Raw genomic sequence first — 22641 nt, 5'->3', positions numbered from 1 at the left:
ATCTGCGTACCTAAGGGACCGCCTCTCCTGGTATGTCCCATGTAGGACCTTAAGGTCCTCAAATAATAAGCTTTTGGAGGTCCCGAGCAACAAAGATGCTAGGTTGGCCTCAACTAGGGCCAGGGCCTTCTCAGTACTGGCCCCGACTTGGTGGAACAGTCTATCACAAGAGACCAGGGCCCTGCGGGATTTGGCATTTTTCCGCAGGGCCTGCAAGACGGAGCTGTTCCACCTGGCCTTTGGGTTGGTTTCTGTTTTATATTTATGCTTCATTCTTTTATTGGTGGGTTATTTGAAAATGAGACTGCAGTTTTAATATTGAATTTTTAAATTTGTATTTTAATCTGTTATTTTAAATTGATTGTGTTATGTTTTTCCTGGAATTTTAATTAGTGTTAGCCGCCCTGAGCCCGGTTTTTGGCTGGGAAGGGTGGGGTATAAATAAAAACTTATTATTATTATTATTATTATTATTATTATTATTATTATTATTATTTTATTTATTTACTGTCAGTCATTTCTCCTGTATTATTATAATGTTATAGCTTTAATGATAGAGTCATGCTGGTTTAATTGTTTTGTTTTATGGAGTCTCACTATTTTTTATGAGCATGCACACTTCTTCAGATGCATGCACATGAAAGCTTATACCCAGAACAAACTTAATTGGTCTCTAAGGTGCTACTGGACATTTTTTTAAATACATACTAAACAACAACAACAACAACAACAACAACAATTTATTTGTTTATTTGTTTATACCCCGCCCTTCCCAGCCAAGACAGGGCTGAGGGCAGCTAACACCAAATATATACACCACACTGGCTCTCAGATGTGCTTGCAGCTGCAAGTGATTGTTGTTATCTTCATGCCCTGAAAATCTCCATCTGTTTTATTTCTGCAGGTCAAGCTGCTGCTGCTCAAGTTGCTGGCAGTTCTGTTTGGGTCAGCTGGCAACGCTCCACAGCTACAGCTCAAGGCTTTGAACATCTTGCAGCACCTCGTGACACTCTTGTTTTCTTCCTCAGGAAAAGATTGTATTCTGGGGAGAGGAAGGAATGTATGTCTTGCCTCGCACCCTTTGCCATGTTCCTGTCAGGAGGGGGAGATGTCAAGGTTCACAATTCATGGAAAACACCTCACTCAACAAGCAAAAAACTCTTTCTAAGACAGAGATTCCAAGAAGGCATCAGCCAGGCAGAGAAGGGAATTATGCTGTGGTCTGGACCACTGCTCTGTTGCATTATCTGCAACCTGCAAAATTTTCACAGAAAACTGTCTTTTGAGATACTTAAACTTGCCTGTAAATGTGATGTCGTGGCCACAGGAATATGGGCCTGGCTTGCAGGGAACTTGTCAAGGTGTGTGCATTGCAGTGCTTTGAGCACCATTGACGTATTACTATGGTCCGGATTGGCTTTATAGTACTTTTCATTCTCTAATTACATCTCGATTTCATTCCCATATCAACGATCCTACAAAATCTGTGTTTTTCCCATTTTGTAGATGGAGAACTGAGACTAACTGATTGCCACATTCCAAAGACACAGGGATACAGATAGATCCCTTATGCCCAGTATTGTCTACACCTTCTGCATGCAAGGCAGATGTTCTGCCACTGAGCTATACGGCTCTTCCCAAGACAAAGCTTGTGCTTTCCATTTGTATATGTTCTTCAGTTTTATGGGTGGCGTGTTTTTTAGTCTGATGTGTATTGTTGCATTTGTTCAAAATATATTGCATTTATATACTGTGTGCAAACTGCTTTCATGTCACATTCTTCTGATAATGGAATCATATAATCATAGAATTGAAAGGGACCCCGAGGGTCATCTAGTCCAACCCCCGCCATGCAGAAATCTTAACTAGATCATACAGGGCAGGTGGCCATCCAACCTCTGCTTTAAAACTTCAAAGGAAGGAGAATCCTCCACTGTCTGTTCCACTGTTGAACACCACAATGAAGCATGGTGAACTATTTTAAACAAACAAGCAAGCATAGAATTCAAGATGGCACAGAAAAGGGCAAGTAGTAAGGAGAGAGAGAGAGAGAGAGAATAAATAGTTCCAGGCCAAGCCTAAGAGGCCAATACATTGCCGCCTCCTTTACTGCTTTCACTCAGCAGCCCATTAAGCTTTTCCCTTGCAGGGTGGGTGAGAGCCGGATGTGAGCCGCCGTTTGAGGTTTTCATGAGAAAAAACAAAACAAAAGAGATGAGCACGAAAGTTTCCTCTTGAAAACAGATCAGCTTCCTCCAGTCTCTGCTGACGCAGATTGGGTGAGGTGGGGAGAGGGGCAGCAATGGGCAAGGGCCCCCAATAGTCCTACTCTGGGCAGCTGAGATGCAGAGTGCGATGCCAGATTCACCAGGGGCTCACCTTAGGACCCAGCGTGCTCTTCCCAGGGCCGGGTAAGTAGCAGAAGCCCACGGATTAAGGTGCGGCCCTGTCACTCACAGGCTGAGGACCAGACAGGCCTAATTCTGACAGCATCCTCTGAACGGAGGTGAGGGAAGGAGAGGAGGCGATATGGAATGGGAATGAGGAGGATATTGAGAAGGAGGTGTTGGAGGAGAGCAATAGGGTGGGGTGGGAGTGGGCTGCAAATGGAGAAGGAAAATGCTGGGGGGCGGGTGGGGGCTGTTTTTACATGGCAGTTTATTGTTGATTCAGTTGATTCATGGTTTTCATCACAGTGCCATCTCATAACCACCCCCAAAATGTGATGTGGTTTTGGTTTAATATTTGTATACCACTTTTCAGCAATAGTGTATAGCTGAAATTGGCTCATAATAACAACAAAGCTTTAAAAAGGAGCAATGTTTCTATCCAATATAAGCTTACATATGTACACACACACACTACCAGATAAGTAAAGCAAAAGCAAATATTTCAACAAACAATGCAGTTCAGAACAAACTTATAATGATTAAAAAAGATATAAATTGGATGTATCATTTCGGCAGGGTTTTTTTTTTTTAAAAAAAACTTATTGGCTTTTCCATGGAAATGGTAAACCAGGAAGAAATGGGAAAATATGGTGTTGGGTGAATAATGATAATATTCCCCAGCCATCTGACTGGGTTGCCACAGTCATTCTGAGCAGCTTCCCACAAAATATTAAAACACAGAAAACCTCAAATATTAAAAACCTCTCTGTTTTTATGCTGTGCAGAACTGGCATGCATGAGCAGCGCTGAGTTCACAATAAATTGCCATGTGGAAGAGCCCTGGAAGGGACTAGAGAGACAGGAAAGAACATAAGAAGCTGCCTTCTACTGAGTCAGAGCATTGGTCCATTCAGCTGTGTATCGCCTGCACTGACTGGCAGTGGCTCGCCAGGATTTCAGACAGGTCTTTCCCAGCCCTACCTGGAGATGCTGGGGATTGATCCAAGGACCTTCTGCATGCAAAAGCAGGTGCTCTGCTGCTGAGCCACAGCCCTTTCCCTTCTAATACAGACTCTCTCAGAGGAGCTCTAGCCCAGGGGTAGGCAACCTAAGGCCCGTGGGCCGGATGCAGCCCAATCGCCTTCTCAATCCGGCCTGCGGATGGTCCAAGAATCAGCGTGTTTTTACATGAGTAGAAAGTGTCCTTTTATATAAAATGCATCTGGGTTATTTGTGGAGCCTGCCTGGTGTTTTTACATGAGTAGAATGTGTGCTTTTATTTAAAATGCATGTCTGGGGTATTTGTGGGGCACAGGAATTCGTTCATTCCCCGCCCCCCCAAATAGCCTGGCTCACCACATGGTCTGAGGGACGGTGAAACGGTCCATGGCTGAAAAAGGTTGCTGACCCCTGCTAGCCCTTCTCTTCTAGGTGTACCAGGGAATGTCTTCAGATTTTAAAATGTCTTCCCCTGCTTGCCATCTCTTTCTCTCCTGTGAACTACAAGTACTTTTCAGTGTAGGATTTGCTCACTGCTGTGTCATTCACGTCCTTAATGAGATGAATGGTGCTAAAGAAACCCAGGTCTGCACCCTCTCAGAGTGGTTAGAAGTTCTCGGGAGGCAGTACCACTCAGGTTTGGTTTCCCAGATGGGAGAGGACCAGATGTTTAACAGTGCCTTTCTAACATTGACTTTATTTAAAAATCCCCAGTGTATCCAAGTAGAGATGCCTCAAATCCTGGAGAACCTGACAGTCAGTGAAGGCAATACTGAGCTAGAGTTTCCAATGGGCTGTCTCAGCATACGACAACTCTTCCTATGTTTCCATTTGCAACAGGATGAATCTGCCCATTGGCACTAATGGAAGCTTCCCTCGAATTGCAAAAAGCAGCCCTGGTGGGGCAGGTAGTGGTGGAATTCTGATGGGGACCACAGCGGAGACATGGGGTTAAAGCCTCTTCCTCCCATGCAGGGGGTCCTGATCTAGTTTACTCCCACCTCCACATCAGCTCATTTGTTAAGGAACAACATGACGGAAGGCAGCCTACATGACAAACATCTAGTCCGGTCTTAAATGAAACTTGTCCCACCACCCACTCTAACCGTTGCAGGCTCTTTCGATGGTCTGCTGATATAAGCTTGAACCGCAAGGAGGAAACGAGCCTCTTGTGGCCTGGAGTGCAGCTTGTGATAACAGCTCTGCTCCTCACTCTCCTCGAGGTAAAGGGAGATGGTGCACATTACATCCAGTGCAAGTGGTCTTGGCACGGAAACAAAAAACAAACCCAACTTCAAATGCTCAGAAAAACACTTACTTCCCAGAAGTCCCATCTGCAAGTCAGGGCAGAATCAAGTCACAGCTCCTCAGCCAAAGCAAATAAAGCCCAAACTGTGACATACAAGAAGGGATAGGCATGTCATTTTAGGGGGTAAAACTTAATTTTTGCTAATTTATTCAGTGAGAGGTTTTAAAATATTTTTTGAGTATGAGGAATTCAAATCTGCTACTATTTTTATGACTGGACAACAGTTAGCTTCATAAGTTTACATTTGACGAAGAAGCACATAAACTGCTTTCGGGCAACCAAAGAATTTTAGTTACAGGTAGGTAGCCGTGTTGGTCTGCCATAGTCAAAACAAAATAAAACAAAAAATTCCTTCCAGTAGCACCTTAGAGACCAACTAAGTTTGTTCTTGGTATGAGCTTTTGTGTGCATGCACACTTCTGTACATGGAGAACTTCTGTACTTCTGCACATGCACACTTCTGTACATGGACACACCTGTACATGGAAAACATGTACAGTCGTCTACATGTTTTCCACACCTATCAGCTGATCCCCCATTCCCACCCCCCTTCTGAGTAATACCCCTCCCCACTCCCCCACTATATTTAAGGGTCTGGTGACTTCCGTTTCAGTGTATCTGAAGAAGTGTGCATGCACACGAAAGCTCATACCAAGAACAAACTTAGTTGGTCTCTAAGGGGCTACTGGAAGGAATTTTTTATTTTATTTTGCAAAAAAATTTAATTATACCTTCTGAAAATGTCATGTAATGCTAAATAATAAGAATAAGAATAAGAATAGAATAACAGAACCATAGAGTTGGAAGGGACCACAAGGGTCATTTATGTGCAATGCACATTTTTTTTGCCCTGGAACTCATGACTTTGAGATCAGAGGTTTTTACACATCCATTTCTCTCCTCCTTCCACCCAGACAAGGCAAAGGCATTATTACAGTTCAATGATGTGTTTCAGCCAGACAAAAGTAATAGAAGGGAGCGTGAAACAGGCCTGGTGCTGGATGTCATTTGGGGAGTGTTCAAAGTGCCTTATAGAGATAATATAACTGCAAGTACTCTGCAATCATTTTTAATTATTTCAATGCAATTTTACACACATTTTACTTACCAAGAAAAGCAAAAATATATTAATTTAGCCAAAATCTATTTTAAATGCCCAAGTCATGTTACAACTTCTTAGCACCTCTCATTTTAGGAATTTGAAAGTTGAAAAATTCAACATGTCCTAATGGGGCAAGCCTTGAAAAACCAAATCACCCCAAAGAGGAACAATTGAGCTACCACTCCTCTTAGGTGGGGAACCTTTGACTCTCCAGGTGGTGTCCCCAACAGGGGACAGGGATAAATGAGATTCAGTTTGCATGGAAAGACAAACTTAGGAAACTTGCCTTTCCTGAAACAATATGCAAACTGAAACCCACACAAAAATACAGCTGATGAAGAAATGCAGAGAACAGAGCGGGAAAGATGAAAAACTCAGAGGAGCTGAAAGTGACATGTTTGCCCAACCCTAGCTGGCTCTGAAGAGAACCGAAGACCAACAGCAGCTGGAGGGCTGCAAGTTCTCCATCTCTGCTGTAGCCCTTTGGAATAGGGAGGCCTCATGCAGGATTGATCTCCCCCTTGGGGGTGCATCGGGATTCTCTGCTCAAGATCATTCCAGAAACATAACCATCATCCTGAAAGAGCTATCCTGAGGCTGCTGTTTGGGTGCCCATTGTTCATAGAGTGCATTTCAGTAGTCTGAGTGGGAGATAACTAGGGCATGCACCACTCTGGTGAGAGAGTCTGCAGGCAGGAAGGGTCTGAGCCAGTGTACCAAATGGAGCTGATACACAGCTGCCCTGGACATAGAACTGACCTACATCTCCATGGACAGCTGTGAATCCAAAATGATCCCCAGGCTGTGCACCTGGTCCTTCAGGGGCACGGTTTCCCTGTTCAGGACCAGGGAGTCCCCCACAATTGCACGCCCCCTGTCCCCCAAGAACAATACTTCTGTCTTGTCAGGATTGAACCTCAATCTGTTAGCTGCATAAATGGTGCAAAGCAAACTTAAAATGGAGAGAACACAAAATGGTCACATCTGTCCATCTCCAACTTTTATCCAAAACTCCAGTTGTTTGCCTGTTCTGGGCAACTCAGCAACTTGCCTAATGAAGGAATGTTCCACCAGGCAGGAACCATAGCTACCTCTTTGACTGTGAAGTGTACTTTCCGGGGTGGTGGTGGTGAAGAGAAACTCTGTGCCCAGGGTATGAAAAGGCAGTCAAGTAACTCAAAACTGCCCCAAGTGGAGAAGATTAGTAACTGCTACAAAGCTGAGCATCCAATGACCTCAGCACCCTGACATTTTGTTCTTCCCTAGGGTCTTGCCAGTCATGGACAACAACTTGACCTCCTGGCTGAGCCACTCTTCCTGGGAGCGCCGGAAGGCATGGGCCAAGCCAAGTGTGGCTGTAGATGAAGAGGGGCCCCATGCTGAAGAGGAGGCATCCCGCACACCCCAAGAAGCTCCTGGACCCTCGTTCTTGGAGGATGGTTTCTTGCAAGGTGGGAAAACTGCTTACACGCATTCACTCCTACTCTCATTATGTAATAATATTTCAGTGTGAGGTGCTTTCAGACAGTGTATACAATCTCCATGGCTTGTAGACAAGCTGTTTTATGGGAGTGGTAGGGAGAAGATGACACAGGCTAAGGGAGCTGAACATGGGTCCCATTGAAATCAATGGCCCAACTTTTCATTCCTTTAGTACAGCTTGCTTTGATGCATCCTTTTGTTTGTGGGTTTCTCTTGGGCCTCTGGGTGGCCATTCTGAGAAGAGGGTGCTGAATTAGATGGCTTTTTGGCATGATCCAATAGGACAAACTCCTTGAGCCTGTATCATCTATCTCTATCATCTAATATAATATTTAGAAAAATGGAAATGCTCTGGAAGCAACCTCACTGTGGTCTGCCCAAATAAATATTTTCTTTCCAGAATTGAGCTTGGACAGAAGGTCAAAATGTTTGATGCAGAACCTGTATGTGTGTGGTGCTGATGGACTTGTTTACCCATGCTTGTCACCCCCAAACGCCTTGTTTTCAACCCCCATTTTCAAAACTTTTCATATGCATATTACTATATGAAGGAACAGATAAATGCACAAACACTAATGTGGTGTTTTAGAAAGAAAGGTGGTCGGCCTCTCTGAAAGAGCACTTGGGGATGGGTGGGAAAGAAGAAAGTAATAGTTACAAACTGAGTCAATTTGTTCACTTTGGCTGTGAGCCAATACTCACACATGCAAACACTCAGCAGAATGATGTGGTTAGAGCTTTGTTCCCATGATGCCTTTCTTCTTCTTGCATCAAGCCACTGGCGCATTAAACCCAGCCCTGTTTCTTCCCCGGATGTGTCCCCAGTGTTATGTACTGAGTTGAATAGGATCCAAAATGTACCAGTCTGATTGGTCCTAGAACAATAGGATTGAGATTGCAGCAGTCTGACTGGTCCCAGAACAATAGGATTGAGATTGCAGCAGTCTGACTGGTCCCAGAACAATAGGATTGAGATTGCAGCAGTCTGATTGGTCCGCAGGAGTCACCCAATCCAGCTCCAGGTGGAAGTGAATCCGCATTCCGATTGGCATACAGGAGTATCCCGGAATTAGCCAATCACGTGGGGCCCATTGTGTAAATAGTGTATATAAAGCAAACGCTTTGGGGGAACTGCATTCCTCACTACTATGAGCTGAATAAAGAGCATGAAATTCACACTGGACTCCGAGTATCTTTCACCCAGATTCATTGAAAAAAAATATGGTAACCTTATCCTAGAGCCAATTCTCTAACTCAGGGGTAGGTAGCCAACGTGGCATCCTCTAAATCAGGGCATTTGAAACTGTGGTCTGGGGACTACCAGTGGTCCACAACTTCATTGAGGTGGTCCACAGCATGGGACATTCAGTACTCATATGGATTTTAAATTGCATCTCTATTGCTTCTTCTACTTCGTGAGCTGTATTTCTTGTACTGCCTTGCCTTTTGAATTCTATAGGATGCAAATTGCATTACAGTAAAATATATAGCATATGCAGGGAAATAGAAGAAGCAATAAAATACAATTAAAAATTGCACAGCATCTAGTATGTTACATTACAATTGCTACAGCAGGCAGAAAACCCATTAAATGGCCCACCACCGGCATTTTCGAGTGGTCCATGGAGAGAAAAGTTGCTCCAGGTGCTGCTGAACTCCACTTCTCACCATTGGTCATGCTGGCTGGGGCTAAAGTGCCTAGCAACATCTGGAGGGCACTACCCCACCCTAGCCTAGATTCTAGTGGTTTTGTAAGCAAGCCATGAGCTCCACCACTGAGCTGTCAGCCTCCCCCATGTACTCAGGCACTCATGCATTCCCTTGAGTCATTTCAATATCCCCTCTGCACTTCTTCCTCCCCCACTTTCTCTCACTTTCTCTTTTTCTATTACAAGTATGGAAAATGGGCAGACGGTTTCCACTCTCCCCTCAGCACAGATGAAATAACACCCATGTTACATTATGCAACTCAGATGTTATTGGCAAAACGAACATTAAAAAGTGCATTTTCTGGGCAGGGGGGGAGACCCATTTGGACTTTGAACGCAGCAGCTTCTGTGTGTGTTGCTTTGTAAGCAAGGGGTCAGCAAACTATTTCAGCCATTGGCTGTTCCACTGTCCCTCAGACCTTGTGGGGTGCCGGACTACATTTTGAAAAAAAAAAATGAACGAATTCCTATGCCCCACAAATAACTCAGAGATGCATTTTAAATAAAAACACATATTCTACTCATGTAAAAACAGCAGGCAGGCCCCACAAATAACCCAGAGATGCATATTAAATAAAAGGACACATTCTACTCATGTAAAAACACGCTGATTCCTGGACTGTCCGCACGCCGCATTTAGAAGGCGATTGGGCCACATCAAGCCCCCGGGCCTTAGTTTGGGGACCCCTGATCTAAGCAATCTAACTGGGCAGGATGGCAGCACATCCTTGTCTGTCAGAACATGGGTTGTGTGCGAAGAATAAACCATGGGTGAGTGTATGGGTGGAAACAGGAAAGTGGCTGTTTAGAAAGGGATGTTGTACTCTTCCACCCTGCTTCCTCCTCTGTGATAGCCACCTTGAGCTGCATTCTCCTCTGCCGCACTTACTCAGTAGTGTTATCACTTTGCGGCAGTGGTTCAGGGCCTCCCTCTGCCAAATCAGCAGGAGGGCCTGCAAATGCAATAGGGCAGCCTTACTGGCATTTTTAGGTAAGTGTTCATGACCATGGTTCAGTGCAAGACTGTTAGTTCCGGAGTCTAGAATGGTACCCAAGCTTAGATCTGGTCCCAGAGCTTGAAAGACAAAAGCAACATGGGGGGAGCATTTCGGGAGACAAGCAGGGGTGGATGGGGAAAAGGTTCAGCATCTCCTTCCCACTCGCTTTTTCTCCCCTGCAAATGGTGGTGGGGAGGGGTTTCTTTTCCTTCACAACCTCTCCTCCCTGCTGCTTTTGGAGTGAAAAGCACCAGAGCTGGATTGTGAGGGAAAGCAGTGGTCAGGGAAAGGCTCGTGTCTCTCTTCCCAGCGCTGCTTCTCTTTTGCAAATTCCCCCCTCCCATACATGTCATTTTTTTAATGCCAACAGCTAACACAGGGTAACACTTACCGTAGTTTTAGAATGGTGAGTGCTCATTCGTTGAGCATGGAGAAAAGAGGTCCAGCACAGCAGATGCAACAGGGCATGTGGAAAAGCAGTCAGAGGCGGCTTGTATGCCTTACATAGAAGTGTATTTGAAAATGTTTGTTTTGGAGGTATTTTCTTTTTCCTTTTCCTTTTTTATGTATGCATTTTTCTTCTTTTTTATTGTATATTTGATGTGCATATATATGAACATTTTTTTTAAAAAAGAAAAGCAATCAGATAGCTTTAGAAAGCTGCTAAAGGAGGTGGTTGCAGAGCTAAAGCTGCAGGGAGGGGAAGGGTTAAGCATTCTTCCTCCTGCTTCTATGCAAATTGCACTCCCCACTGCTATGCAGCTGTTCAGCAGCAATAAGGGCTCACAAGTCCATAAAGGTAAAGGCACCCATGACCTTTAGGTCCAGTCACAAACGACTCTGGGGTTGCAGCGCTCATCTCGCATTACTGGCCGAGGGAGCCGACATTTGTCCGCAGACAGCTTCCGGGTCACGTGGCTAACATGACTAAGCTGCTTCTGGCAAACCAGAGCAGCACACGGAAACACCATTTACCTTCCCACCGGAGCAGTACCTATTTATCTACTTGCACTTTGACGTGCTTTCGAACTACTAGGTGGGCAGCAGGAGCAGGGACCGAACAACAGGAGCTCACCCCATCATTGCAGGGATTCGAACCGCCGACCTTCCGATCGGCAAGCCCTAGGCTCTCTGGTTTAGACCACAGCGCCACCTGCATCCCGGCTCACAGGTCCATAATGACTACCAAATAATGAGTTCATTTAATTATTCATATGTTTAAACCACATTCATTCCATTACTCACATCCAGGTGTCCTTCCTCTTCCTCATTCTCCTCTTCTTTTGCTACTGCCTATGTAGTGGCAACATCAGGCATCCTGCCAGTGTGGTTTGCTGAGAGGCTTTGCTAACAAGCCTTAGATGGCTGCATTTGGCCCCAGCAGAGATGCGGATCATCACAGTAACGTACCCAGATCCTTCACTATAGTCTGTGAGGAGCCCTATCACTAAACAGGCATCTTTTTCTTTGTTTCCAACAGGGAGCTCATCCAATAAGATTGAGAGCTGGCTGCAGGAATGCAGGTGAGAGACCTACCTGAGAGAGGTCACGGAGGAGGTCACTGCCCGAAAGGATCATGACATTGTCAGAAGTTATATTTTGATTTTGAAGAATCAGGAGCGTTTTTAGATATGCACATCCTTTGCAACTGTGGTTCTTGGGCTCAAACTCCCTTCAGCCCCAGCCAGCATAGCTAATGGTCAGAGATGACGGGAGTTGTAGTACAGCAACATCTGGAGAACTATAGATTCCTAATCGCACTCAGTTCATTGCACTAGTTTTAATGGTTTGGTTTTTTTAATGGTTATAATGCAAGAGCTTCTGCCTTGATTTCTAATGTTCCTTTTCCATTTCAGTAACTGTTGCATTATGGAAGTGTGGCTTCCAAAGGGGCCCAGGGTAACAATACTAGCTTTACCAAATTCCTTTTTCTTAAACCCAGACATACCAAAGGTTTCTTTTCCCTTGGAATAGCCACACGCATAGTTTCCTATGGAATACTATAAAACACAGCATTAATTTTTTAAAGAAAAGTCTGCCTATATTGCTTTCATGCCTTTTCAATCTGTAGTTTCTATTGCGTTTTGACAATCTGAAGCTCAAAAACCACAGGAACAACATGGGTGGGGGAAGAGAATATTTATGGAATCTAAATACTGTATAAAACATTTCTAGGTGGCAAGGATTGGGAAATGCATATTTTGAAATGAAGCTTTCCAAGATTTTCTACAGTCTACATGTCATTTGCTGCCTTTCATGAAATCAACTTTTTAATCTGACGTGCATTTACAGATGCCCCACTAGGGAGAGTAATTGTATTGTTTGATGTGTGAAATCACTGCATCTACCTAACATTTTCCAGAGCAGTAGCCTTGTTGGCATGTTGTAGCAAAATCAACTAAGAGTTTTTTTCATGGCACTTTAAAGATTAGCAAACATAACATAAGCTTTCATAGACTACAGTTAATTTCATTGTGTGCGAGAAGTATAATCTTGAATTGGCTGCTATATATGTGTGTGTATACATCCATCTAGCTACTAACATGAGTCTGACCAAACTGCGAGAGGCAGAGAAAGATAGGCGTGCCTGGCGTGCTCTGGTCCATGGGGTCACGAAGAGTCGGACACGACTGAACGACTGAACAACAACAAATACACCCATCTATACCAATATTGTGCTCCATGGAACACATAGTTGCTTAAATACCACAGAAATCAGTTGGCACACCCCTACATATAGAAATATAGCAAATAAATAAGGGGCTGCAGTTAGATGAGTTTGGCTGCAATCCTATATATCAGGCATATCCAACTCCCAAGAGACTGCGATCTACTCCCAGTATAAAAAAACTGGTAGTGATCTACCCATTGTCATTGGAGGGAGGAGGAGTCTGCGTGGGGTGGGTGGGTTGCCTAGAGTTGTTGAGCTTTTTTGGGGGTAGGATTGCCCAGAGTTCTTCAGTTTTTATTTGTTAACTTTTGGTAAACTTTGTTTAATCCCATGATCGATAAGGGTCCTCACCATCTAACCAGGATCAGTTGGGGATCTACCAGTAGATCGCGATCTAGTGGTTGGACATGCTAGCTATATATCATAGAATTTTAGTCAAGGGTCACCTAGTCCAAGCCTCTGCAATGCAGGAATCTCAACTATACTTACATGACATTAATCTCAGTTGAAGGAAGATTAAACATACCTACGATTAGCCTGTTAATCACAGATTAACACATCCCAGATAAAACATGTGCATGCACACTTCTTCAGATACACCGAAACAGACCCTTATATATAGTGAGAGAGTGAGGAGGGGTATTACTCAGAAGGGTGGTGGGAATGGGGGATTGGCTGATAGGTGTGGAAAACCTGTTGATACACATCCCAGATACACATTCAGGACCTAGAAGATTTATGGTTCCAGAGAAAATGAATATGGAGCATGATTTTAGGTGCTCCTTGGATCAGGCCGCAACCCACTAGTGGGTCCTGATCCACCAGTTGAAGACTGGTGCTGTACTGAATCTGAAGCCAATGGCCACCCCTCAATTGCACGAAAGAAGCTTATTCATGTCTGTTCTACTATGGGGAGCAATTGCATAGTTCAAAGTGAAGAAATCTAGTACTAACCATTGTCCTTGTTCAGCTATTTTCATTTCGAAATTGCCAGTTTTTGTGAATATTCTGCTTTTGCTCTGCATTCTACAACCAGGCCTAGCAAAAGAGCTGCATTCCACCCCTAGAGCTGCTCCCCCCCAAAAAAGAATACTAGGCTGTGTCCCTTGGCTCCACCATCAACTGACCTGGCTCTGGCCTTTGCCCCTCCTTGGTCCCACCCAGGTGGTAGAACTTTTGAGCTCAGGATAGAGTGACTGTCTAGAGCAGTGTTTTTCAACCTTTTTTGGGCAAAGGCACACTTGTTTCATGAAAAAAATCGCGAGGCACACCACCATTAGAAAATGTTAAAAAAATTAACTCTGTGCCTATATTAACTATATATAAAGTAATTTTTCAATTTTTCCCACGGCACACCAGGCAACATCTCGCGGCACACTAGTGTGCCACGGAACAGTGGTTGAAAAACACTGGTCTAGAGCAGGTGAGGGGAACCTTTGGCTCTCCAGATGTTGCTGAACTACAGCTCCCACCATCCCTGGCCATTGGCCATGTTTACTGGGCCTGATGGGAGTTGTAGTTCAGCAATATCTGGAAGACCAAAGGTTCCTCACACCTGGTGTAGAGTTTCCCTCCACACACAGTACTGACGCTGCATTGTCATTTGTGGATTTCCTGGGCTTCAGATCTGTAAACTGGAGGTTGGCACTTAGGGCGACCAGGGCCAGTTCAAGACCTTTTGCTGCCTGAGGCGAAGGACAAGATGTGCTCTCTCCCAAGGAACATACGGAGGCCAATTGGACTGGGATTTTCCTTCAATACTAGTGAATGGACTGTCTCCTCCACTAGCGTAGGGGTCCCAGGGTAGCCATGTGGCACTCAGAGCTCTATCCGTTCCCTGCAGCTTGGCATCTGCTGCCTGAGGCAGCTGCCCTGCTCTGTCTAATGCAGCACCAGCCCTGATGGTGCCACTGTTTGCTGAGTGGGACTTAATTGTCTGTGATGTTCCGGCTATGTCCTAGGAGAAAAATGGCAAAATGATTTAGGAACTCCTATAGCTGTAATGATGCAGCTCTTGATTCTGGCTTTCAGCTCTTCACTGGACCCCTTCTCAGAGAGCATCTCTGCTCCGTGTGCCTATGCTGGTAAGTGCTTTCTGCAATTTCTGTTATTTGCTCGGTCTGCCTTCCCAAACATGAAGTAAGGTCGGCTAAAGCTTGGACTGCATACACACCATACGTTTAAAGCACATTTTGGGTGTGCACACACCCAAACAAAGAGTACCAGGAAGTGTAGTTTATTAAAGGGTGCTGGGAATTATAGTTCTCTGATAGGTAAAATACAGTTCCCAGGATTCTTGGGTGTGTGTGCTTCAAATGTACTTTAATGTATGGTTATGTACACAGCCTCAGTCATGAACCTTTAGAAGGGCATTTTGTGTATGTGAACTGAACAGAGTGAAAGATTATGAGCCCTGGGGATGTGGAGAATGTGTGTATGAACAGTGCTTAGCTCATTTTGGGGCTGTTATTTTGTTAATGCTGTTGATATTATTTTATAGATTACTAGCTGACCTGGCCACGCGTTGCTGTGGCTCATTTTGTGAAATGGCAAAGGAAGATGTAAAAGAGAAAGCACATGCCTCCCCACAGCTTATCCTGTTGAACTACCGCCTGCCTCCTCTCCGTATTTCCCATTTCCGCTTGTCTTCCCACAGCTTCTCCTGTTGAACTTCCGCCTGCCTCCTGTTTGTCTTTCCCCCATTTTCGCCTCCCTCCCCACAGCTTCTCCCGTTGAACTCTTGCCTGGCACCTCTCTGTCTCCCTCCCCCCCCGCTTTCACCTTCCTCCCCACAGCTTCTCCCGTTGAACTTCCACCTGCCTCCTCTCCGTATTTCCTGTTTTTGCCTTCCTCCCCACAGCTTCTCCCATTGAACTCCGCCTGTCTCCTCTCCATATTTCCCCCGTTTTTGCCTGCCTCTTCACAGCTTCTCCCGTTGAACTTCCGCCTGCCTCCTCTCCGTATTTCCTGTTTTTGCCTTCCTCCCCACAGCTTCTCCCGTTAAACACTTGCCTGGCACCTCTCTGTCTCCCTCCCCCCCCCCCCCACTTTCGCGTTGCTGTGGGTTTTTTGTTTTTTGTTTTGCTTTTTAAAATTCTCCTGACCCCCGAGAGTATTCTGGAAGCTCCTGTTTTCATTCTTCCCTGTCCCTTTACAGCAGGGATCAGCAACCTTTTTCAGCTGGGCCAGGGGCCGGTCCACTTTCCCTCAGACCCTGTGGTAGGCCGGACTATATTTTTTTTGGGGGGGGGGGGGAATGAACTAATTCCTATGCCCCACAAATAACCCAGAGATGCATTTTACATGCGAAGCTGCGGCGGCCATTTTAAGTTAGGGCACTGGAGCCTTAAAGAGCATTCTCCCCCACCCCAGTCCCAAAATTACCCAGTCCCAAAATCACGCACCCCAGCGACACATTCCCCTCAGAGCTGGTCTTACTCAGTGCGACATCTCAGGCATGCCTCCTGCTCCGTGTTTTTTTTCCTCGGCACATGCGAAGCTGCGGCGGCCATTTTAGGTGAGGGCAAAGGCATTGTTGCTCTGGCCAGATCTGATGACATCAGCAGGCAATCCACTTTTCTATTGGATGCTGTTGGAGTCTTCATTCCTTTTGCTGGTGAGGTATAATAGGCGCGCCATTTTTTTTGGCCTTTATTCTATATTTTAGGCATGACAGGTGTTTTTTTTTATTTAAAAAATTATTATGCTATATCCTTCCCCCATGGTCATGTTACACTTTGTCCTAAATTTGATGTGATTTGGTCCAGCGGTTATGGAGCAAGGTGTGGCCAGACGCGCACGCAATGGGAACATTTTTATAGATATAGATAAATGCTGTATTGGTTTGTTAATCATATACAGTAATATTACTTTTGCTTTAATTGTGATGTTTAGCTTATTTTTTAGTTGATGCTTTGTTAAGAGTGTTTTATAGGTTGTACTTGTTTTTATTGATGATTTGTTAATTATTCTATATGATTTATGCTGTATTTGTAATGTTCTATTTTTTTATTTATTGTTTGTAAGCTGTTTGGGGATTCATTTGAATGAAAAACAACATAGAAATATAATCAACCAATCAATGTTTTTTCTATTTAAAAAAACAAAACATTTTTTGTTAATTTTCAATTACTAAAGTCCAATAACAGCCACATTTTATCAATGTCAAATTACAATTCATATCCAAATACATATAAATTATAAAGCCAATTATACAATTTGTGTGACTTCCCGTGTGCTGGGTTTCGGAATGCAAAGTTATTATTTCTTCCTGCTTCCGAAATCTTGATTAATCCAGTTACAGGTGGGTAGCCGTGTTGGTCTGCCATAGTCAAAACAAAATAAAATAAAAAATTCTTTCCAGTAGCACCATAGAGACCAACTAAGTTTGTTCTTGGTATGAGCTTTCGTGTGCATGTATCTGAAGAAATGTGCATGTACACGAAAGCTCATACCAAGAACAAACTTATTTGGTCTCTATGGTGCTACTGGAAAGAATTTTTTTTTTTGATTAATCCAATTACATTCAGTCCTGATTGTAGTCTCTAATCAACAACTGCAGAGTTCTGGACTTCCATTCGTATTAACACATTTAATAAATTGTATTTCTGCAGAAGGAGTTCTATATCCTGTAAATTCCCTGTTTATTTTTCCATTTGTTCCTTCATTTTTCTGTTCTGATCATGTGGTACGCAGCATCTCTACTTCTGCTTTTTTGCTCTTTCTCTTCCTCTGTTCCCGTGTAATTTCAGATGTGCCAGTCGCCATCTTTGCTTGTGTATAGATAAGGAGTAATCTGGCTTCCCCACCATAGCTCCGGGTGATTTTCCAGTTTCCCCTTCTCCTCCAACCCTTAAATCACTAACGATCTGGCGTCCTGCCAGAGCTACAGCCAATCTTCAAAGTCCAAATTGCGTTAAGTGGAAGTTCAGTGCTTTAAATCATTTCAATGTTCTCACACAGTTCTATTTTCATATTAATCCATAAATATAATCCCACTCTCTTTTTCTCCTCTTGCTTTTTATCAGTTTGTTGGCATTCAGGGGGAGGTTTGCTGAATCATTTATGTAGCAAACATGGTATATATAAAAGGCTGCCCTCCCCACTCACATACCATATTTTTCTACAAAGGAAATCTTTCCAGTTCTAAACGTTGCGACTCAGTAGATGATTCACTTGTCCCATCCATCCTGCACACATGTCTGTAAATTAGAGCCAATTTCACCCTAATAGATAGAAGAGCCTCTGCATCTTAATGGCTGCATCAGGGAGTTTCCGATAGGCAAAGTGCTTTGGCACCCAGCGTCTTCCTGCCTCCCGGATTCCATGCCGGAGCGAGAGCCAAGACGATCTGTGGGTGAAGCTCACTCCCCCCCCCCCCGGGCCCTGGGGGGAACTTGCAAGGACAATTACCCTCAAAATCATCCTTGTTTTTCTCTGCAAATGATCTCTGCTAATGTGGGAGCTGCACCCATTAAGGCAGGGAGCACTGGAAGTCATCAATGTTTTTTCTAAAAAATATTGAAAGGCAGCCACTATTGTTTCTGGTATTGTTTTAAAGCCTACTTTAGTTATTTTTATTGTTTGCTTGTAATTCGCCTTGCAATGCTTTTGAAAATTGATTCATAAGTTAATTAAACAATAATACATACTAATTTGAGGGGGGAAACAAGTGGGTATACAAGGCACCAAACTGCTCCCCCCCCTTCACTGGAAATCTTATTCAGAAACTCATTAGGTTTCTGAGATTTCAGCAGGCATTGCTTGCAAACTTACAAGCCTATTTTCACAAGGATCAGAAAGAAAGAAAAATCTGAGCATTTTAGTAAGCTAAATTCTACACTTTATGGATTTCCTGTTCTTCTGTGGAACTGTAGCCTTCACACAGTCCTGCCCATGTAGAGCTGTGTTGTGGCATGTCCATGATAAAACTGCATAGAGAAAGCCACTTATTGCTAGACAAGAGGACATAGCCCTTGTGAAACCAGGAATGTTCCTGGGGGAGCAGATCTGTCAGGTTACACCAGCTCCTTATCTCGCGAAAATCCACTATGTGGAATACCATAGACTCCTCACAGCGGCTAGATTAAATGTCCTCGAATCTGCGGTATTGTGGGGAAGGTACAGGGGAGTCCCATATGCCCAGAGAACTTGTCATTGTGCCCTGGGAGAGGTAGAGTCCACTGAACATATTCTCTTGAGCTGCCCTTTCTATACAGATTTCAGGCAAAATCTTGTAGCCCCACTTCTATCTCAACTTAGCTCTCTATCCAGAGGAAGACAGGCTTTATATTTGTTGAATAATGTTACGGGAAAAACAGCTTCCTTGGTGGCCAAATTTCTTTTTCTAGCTCTTAAGCGTCGTAAGACTAAGATTGATTGCATTGACATGGGTTTATCTGCATAGCTTCATGTTAGTGCTGGCTATGTTTTATTCTAAAGTTCCTTTAGATGTTTTAATTCTGTATGGATAAATGTATCTTATCTGACTGACGGTTGAATAAAGAATGATGATGATGATGAAAGCCACTCAGCCTTTCGACCTCACCCAGTCCCTTTTCCACCTGTGGATGCTTACTCTGACTGACTATGTATTTGTGTTATCCTGTAGGATCCTGCAGCAACAGAACCAGCTTTGAAGATGACCTTAGCCTGGGAGCAGAAGGTGAGTGATGAGGATTGTTGGGTGTGAGCAAGCCTTCTTTCCAGATGGCCCATGGATGGGTGGCAAGAATGCTAATTTGATGGTGCAACTGCCAATATGCTCCTTGGCTGTCAGCTCTCTTTGTAGGAATGCAATGTATCCTTTGCTCCTGAGAGACCTTTCTTTTCTTCTTTCCAGCAATGGTGCTACTGGACAAAGACAGAGCTGAGCCTAGGTGAGAAACAAGACCTAAGGAGGTTAGCGTTGCTAGAGCCAAAGTTTGGACAAATCTGAAATCCAGCCGTTTTTCAGAATTTATATTTGTGGGGGGGGGGGGGCAGTGACCCCCCTGAGATTTCTAGTTTTACTTCTGAAATGAGATACTGGCTGCATATTTGTCTAATAACATTGTAAGGTGTTGTTACACTAGCAGTCTTGTGCAAGTGTGCAGCTGGCTGTGACTGCCAGCTTGCCCTCCCTTTTGGTCTTCCTACATGCACACCAAAAGGGATGTGGGTATGCATGCAGATGTGTCTCTTCACTGTCTCTTCTTCCATGGCAGGTCCCAAAAACATACATTCTGGCCTTCCCAACATCTCAATCTGGATCACAGCATGACTTCCAGTGCCATCTCAGGCAGCACTAACAAGACCAGCTCCAGGTAAGCATGGATCGTATTGTGTAGGACTTGGACTGGCTTAAAGATCTACCTACACCACTAACAAACCAGCAGTGATTGGAGCAGAGATACCTAGCCTCTGGTCTGTACATTGGAGGCAGCTGACATGGTGCCCTCTGGATGTCATGGACCACAACTCCTACCATCCCTGACTGTTAGCTGAGCAGGCCGGGGCTGATGGGAATTGTGGTCCAACAACATACAAAGGGCTCTGTGTTTGCTATCCATACCAGACACCACCATGAATCTTATTGCAAGCACCCACACAAGGCTGTGAAGAAGATAAATTGGGGGTGAGGAAATCCCACAGATGCTGCCCATTATTCTCTGAAGAAAAGGGGCTTGCGGACATACCTAGTGGTGTATTTATGGGGCTATGACCTGAAAATAGTTCAGTAATCAGTTGGGACACTGCTGGATTCACACTCTGATCTTCTCTGCCTAGCATATCTGAGGTGCTGGACCTCTGTGAAGCTGATGCCGAGACCATCTTGTGCAACCTGGGCTTCATACAAGAGGAGACACAGGCTGCATCTTGGATCCCATCTCGGTTCTTCTCGGTTCCCTCCCAAGCTGAGGGCATTGATTTCCAGCTCTTCCTCAGAGCCCAGGTACAACGGTTAGAGATGGAGGATCCTTGCTTGATGTTAGCAAGTAAGTGCCACAAGCATTTCATGGCTGGCAGTTCTGGGACTGTGAAATCAATGGGTGAGGCTCAGAGCATGTACAGAAGTTCCTATGTTCAACCCTTGGCATCTTTGGTTGAAATCTGAAAAGAGCTCAGGTAGCAGGTGATAGGAAAGGACCTCTGTTCTTGATAGAACATAGGAAAGCAGGTAGAACTGGGACCAGGAGCAGAAGAGAGGACCAAACAGAAGAAGCCTTTGCTTAGGCAAAAGGAAGACAGAAAAAAACTAGAACCCAGGAGAATGAAGCCTAGTTTTCAGGTGTGTGTACAGTCCCTGCCATACAGATGTGACCTGGAAGATCTGGAAGCTAGGGTCTCTTGGATCTACACTGGTTTTCCTCTGACACTTTCTACCCTTCCTTTCACAGGTCGGTTCAAGCAAGTCCAGACTCTGGCTGTCACGGCTGATGCTTTCTTCTGCCTCTACTCTTATGTGTCTAAGACTCCCATCCAAAAGATTTCCCCTGCCCACTGGTTCTGGGCTTTCCCAGACATCCCAGATTCTTGGGATGTTCCTTCCCAGCCAGAGTCTCTGCCTCCTCTCAAGCGTTTGCAAAAAGCTGTTTCCACAATGTGCTTGTACACTTCCGCCCGAGGAGGGCCTCAAGGACCTTCCGCTGTACAATCTTCTATGAGCCGTCTGGAACGGGTAGTGTGGGAAGTGATGGAAAAGGCCCGCAGAGACAAGCTCCACTTTGATGTGGAAGGCTTGAAGGATGAGACTCACGCAGCACTCCCTGAAGTCCCCTTGCATCATGGCGGAATGGGAAGTGACTCTTCAGAGTCTACCGTAGTGGAGACGACTCCTGTGATTTCTTCCCACTACTGCCCTGAAGCTACATCTCATTCAAAGTTGGAACCATGGCTTTCTCACTGCATTGGTGAAGAAAGCATAGAGGGGCCAGACCACCTTGGCCACCAAGAACTGTACTGTTATGGACACCATTCTCTAGAAGTGGTTTCATCTCCAGAGGAAAGCAGTGAAGAATCCCTTGGGGAGTGGTCAGCAGAAAGGGACTCACCCACCAGAGAGGAGAACTGTAGGGACATCTTGACAGAGTTGAGGTAGCACAGTGGCTAAGAGTGTGAGCCGTAAGCCAGAAAGCTGGCAGATCAAATGCTGCTTTCATTGTGAACTTAGCAGTGAGCTGCTACATGTTATCTGCTCCAGACCCACAAGTGCACTGTGGGTGCTAAATTGTAGTGACTTGCCTTTATTCTTGTAAAGCAGGGTTGGCTAACCCATGGCCTGTATCTAGCATACCAGAAGATTTTTGTGGCCCCAAAACCTTACTCCACTTTGGCATTTTTAAAAAATTAAAAGGCAGATAACTTTATATAAAAGGCAAACTTTAATTAAAAGGCAAATAACTAGAGCAGAACCAATGAAGCTGGCAAGGAGGAAACATGGAGTGTATTGGATGCTTTGTGGCCTTAAAACAATGACAAAGTACCTGTGGGAAATTGTTCAGTGTTCCACATAAAGTATTGCTCACATTGGGAAGCGCGCAAATTGGTGTAGGGGTTCTGGAGCACCTTGGTTTTTAACCAGGACTTCCTGCCTTGGTTCAATGGTTTTTGGGGTTTGCTAAAGAAAGTGTGTTTCCTCCAACAATTTCTTTTGTCATCTAGCTCAAATATTGATCCAAGAGATTGTCTGATTAAACACTAAAGGGGGGGGCATGTGGCGATACCTGTTGCATCAACATGTGACTTACGGAACTGAAAGTAAAAAGAGCAATTTCCACAGGGGAAACTTCCCACACCATTTCTGAAATGTCATGTAAATTTTAAATTTTAAATGATTAAAATGTACTCTTCAATATTCAACTGTGAACACATGACACAAACTAATTTCTATTTTTAAAGGAATTGGCACCTGAACCTACAAAATCAAACAATGTACTATTTGATCTGATTCTAAACTATATAGTAAATATTTGTTAAACAAATTGGAGGACTGGGAATCTA

At 44.4% G+C, this 22641-nt stretch overlaps 1 protein-coding gene across 1 annotated transcript; it reads left to right on the top strand.

Annotated features, from left to right (window-relative positions):
- The first annotated feature begins 2173 nt into the window (after nt 1-2173).
- Nucleotides 2174-22188, top strand: TESPA1 (thymocyte expressed, positive selection associated 1). Its single transcript, XM_033136879.1, has 9 exons — nt 2174-2411; nt 7067-7251; nt 11470-11512; nt 14692-14744; nt 19271-19324; nt 19502-19538; nt 19866-19964; nt 20428-20636; nt 21039-22188. The coding sequence occupies exons 1-9, from the start codon at nt 2344-2346 to the stop codon at nt 21737-21739; spliced, it is 1449 nt and encodes a 482-aa protein (XP_032992770.1). The 5' UTR covers nt 2174-2343; the 3' UTR covers nt 21740-22188.
- Nucleotides 22189-22641: the final 453 nt, after the last annotated feature.

Source organism: Lacerta agilis, chromosome 2 (assembly GCF_009819535.1).
Source record: "Lacerta agilis isolate rLacAgi1 chromosome 2, rLacAgi1.pri, whole genome shotgun sequence".
Classification (NCBI taxonomy): Eukaryota; Metazoa; Chordata; class Lepidosauria; order Squamata; family Lacertidae; genus Lacerta; species Lacerta agilis.
This window is presented reverse-complemented; position numbering and strand designations above follow the sequence as displayed.

What these genes read in the sequence shown, in the direction of transcription:
- TESPA1 (XM_033136879.1), top strand. Translation starts at nt 2,344, where the DNA reads ATGCAGAGTGCGATGCCAGATTCACCAGGGGCTCACCTTAGGACCCAG. An exon ending in GGAGGATGGTTTCTTGCAAG is followed by an intron (nt 7,252 to 11,469) that starts GTGGGAAAACTG and finishes TGTTTCCAACAG; the next exon opens with GGAGCTCATCCAATAAGATT. An exon ending in AGCTGGCTGCAGGAATGCAG is followed by an intron (nt 11,513 to 14,691) that starts GTGAGAGACCTA and finishes TCTGGCTTTCAG; the next exon opens with CTCTTCACTGGACCCCTTCT.